Raw genomic sequence first — 2,710 nt, 5'->3', positions numbered from 1 at the left:
CTGTTCCCAAAAGTGGCAGCTCCCCTTGCAGTGGAAGGCCAAGAACTCTATATGGTAAGCATGGACCCACCCACCCACCCCCAGCAAAAGAAAGGCCCTCCCTGTGCCGGTGATCTCACTTGGCCCCTGAGTAAAATCAGAGTATATTTCAGAAAGCTCTAGGTGACTCCTGAGCCCTCCACTTCTATCCCACCCAGGGCATGTCAAGGGATGCCGGCTGACAGTAGACTCGGCTCCTGCAGCCAAAATCACTTCTTAGACAATTGCATTTTTTCTTGTTTTGGCCTTAGCTGCATGCCAGAAGACAGATGCTCTCCAACCACATGTGTATGTAGAAGCTCAGGCACACACGTGCACACACACACACACACACACACACGTACACACACGCACACAAACACACACACACACACATACTTTCTGAAATAACCTATCCATGTTTCTTGGCAGTGCCGGCCACCCACAGAGGTTAATACTGGATTGACATGGTCCTGGGGCTGTCAAAGATACAGGCAGTCACATCATCCATCAGTCCAGTTCTCCACAGTCCCCATTCCTGAATGATACTGTAAGGATGACTCCCGGGTCAAGGAGAAGCTCTGCGAGTAGAGGAACTCGTTGGCAGTATTCAGGTGAGGTGAGGGTGGCTTCCTCTCACACACTGCAGGGAGGCCACGCTCTCTAGGGAAGGAAGCAGAGGGCCCCCGCTCTCGGACCTGAGACTGGGATAGCTGATTGTACACACTAAAGTGGGCATTTCCTGGTGGCTGGGCACTCTGGGCGGCAATGGCGGGCAGCCGAGGCATCATCGTGGTGGCAGTGAAGTGTGCGGGGAAGGGCTGGTAAGGCACAGTCTCCATGGTCTGAACACTGTAGCTGGTGTAGGGTGACACTGAGGTCCACATGTTACAGCTCAGTGGGGGTGGGGGCAGGTCGTCCACGGCAGACACCCCTGCGATCTCAGGCCCCGAACTCGAGTACATGCAGGCTTCTCTGGGGGTCACCTCACTGCAATAGGAAGGGCTCAGCATCTGCTGGTCGTAGGGAGGGGGAGAACGGAAATAGTGATCATCCCCCACTGAAGAGGGGGTTTCCAGGTAGGATCGCTTGCAGGGCAAGTCCAGGTGACGGGCACTGTCTGCTGAAAGAGAGAGAAGTGCTCAGAAAGAGGAGTTCCCACCAGCCCAGGGCCTCCCCACTCAACCACCCCCCACATGCCAGGACATCCTGCCCTTTTCACTCAGCACCCGCCCTGGTCCCCCATGTTGCCTGGCACTCCCAGAACCATTTGAATAAGCTGCAGCTTTTATAAGGTGGCAATGACCAAGAAGCGGTCAATTTATGGACCCTCGCCAAAGGCCAAGAGGGACACCACATCCCCGGACACCAAGGGATGTGCTGCACCAGGCAGTGTAGGGCTCTGATCTTTTGCCAGCCGCACTCTCGGATGCTAAGCGGCCCTTGTTCACACTGGCATTTCTCAGACTAGCGCAGCCTTGGCCCAGGAAAGCAGAAGTCACTGCCAGGTCGAACAAGGCCCAGAGACCACATCTGTCAGAACTAGCCAGCAAATTAAGGCCACGATGTTACTGCCTCAACCCTCAGTGCCTGTGGAGAGCCTCAGGAAGGGGGCAATGGGCCAAAGGGCTTGTGGGCAAGCTTTTGCTGTTTTGAGAAGAGCAGTTTAACCCTACTATGTTCAAAGAAGACACATCAGCTGCTGTCAGGCCAATCCCCACATAACAAGTGAAAAGGCTTAGATGTGCAGGCTACTTTGATACTCTCTGGAAAGACGCCACCCGCCACCACAAACCACCTCTCTGCATCTTCCAACATCCCCCAACTGTGTGGGCTCAACTCTCTGGAGTGACATGTCTTCTCCTGGGACCCAGGATAACAGGCTTGAGGGCTGGGGAGCAGCCCTCTCAACAAATTTAAGAACACTTTCCTGTTGGCTTATCTTGGCTTTCCTCCTCTGCTTTCTCTAGGGATCCATTCTGGGAGCCATGTAAGCAGAGCTGGGCAGCCTAGAGGAGGGAGGGGTTGAGCACCTAGCCCCTCTGCAGATGGATTCATAACTGCCTGGGGACACTTACTCCTCTTTCTCTGAGCTACATTCCTCTGATTGGCAGGTGACCTATCACTCTGGGTCAGGAAAGGCCAGACAGGTAGTATAGGCTTTAAGGCCACCCAGCCTGTACTACAATCACTCACTTTTGTTGCTGGATTATGAAAATGACTATAGAACAAATATAGGTATGGCTAAGCTCCAACAAAGCCTTATTTATAGATGCTAAAATTTGAATTTTATATAATAACATGAGAAGCCCATATTTTATTATATATAGCGGCATCAGGCCTAACTAGCCCCAAGGACCAGTCTTATGTGTAAGAGTGGGCTGAGAGAGCATTCTGGCTTATAGGCAATAGTCCCCAGACTCACTCCTAAGAGAATCTTGGGGACCTACAAAGGTCCTTTGCCAGGGTAACACTAGTCAAGCCCAAATCTGTCTGTGGCGGCAGAATCTGGACATGTCGGTTCTCAGGTCAGTGTTGTAGAGAAGCCAAGTGTCCAGGGTGTGGTCACCTGAAATCTGTTTCCAGTCATTCATTTCAGCACCCAAGAAGCCTGTGTGCATCCTTAAGGGACCGGTGGAGAGTATCACCTACACCACTGTGGGGTTCCCCCCACCCTCACCCCCCCACCCCC

The 2,710-nt window shown here is 52.8% G+C and overlaps 1 protein-coding gene across 4 annotated transcripts in view; it reads right to left on the bottom strand.

Moving 5' to 3' along the window:
• Nucleotides 1-282: 282 nt before the first annotated feature.
• The window catches only part of Tbx4 (T-box transcription factor 4), a 29,148-nt gene continuing 26,720 nt past the window's right edge, over nucleotides 283-2,710 (bottom strand). For 2 of the 4 annotated variants that reach the window (XM_031351572.1, XM_031351574.1), the window contains one exon: nucleotides 297-1,141. In XM_031351572.1, the coding sequence (XP_031207432.1) occupies nucleotides 522-1,141 (620 nt within the window). In that variant the 3' untranslated portion in view covers nucleotides 297-521. Of the gene's footprint in view, nucleotides 1,142-2,710 lie in introns of all 4 variants that reach the window. The other 2 variants (XM_031351575.1, XM_031351573.1) reach the window with 2 other exon arrangements.

The sequence above is a fragment of the Mastomys coucha genome, unplaced genomic scaffold (genome assembly GCF_008632895.1).
Source record: "Mastomys coucha isolate ucsf_1 unplaced genomic scaffold, UCSF_Mcou_1 pScaffold5, whole genome shotgun sequence".
NCBI lineage: Eukaryota > Metazoa > Chordata > Mammalia > Rodentia > Muridae > Mastomys > Mastomys coucha.
This window is presented reverse-complemented; position numbering and strand designations above follow the sequence as displayed.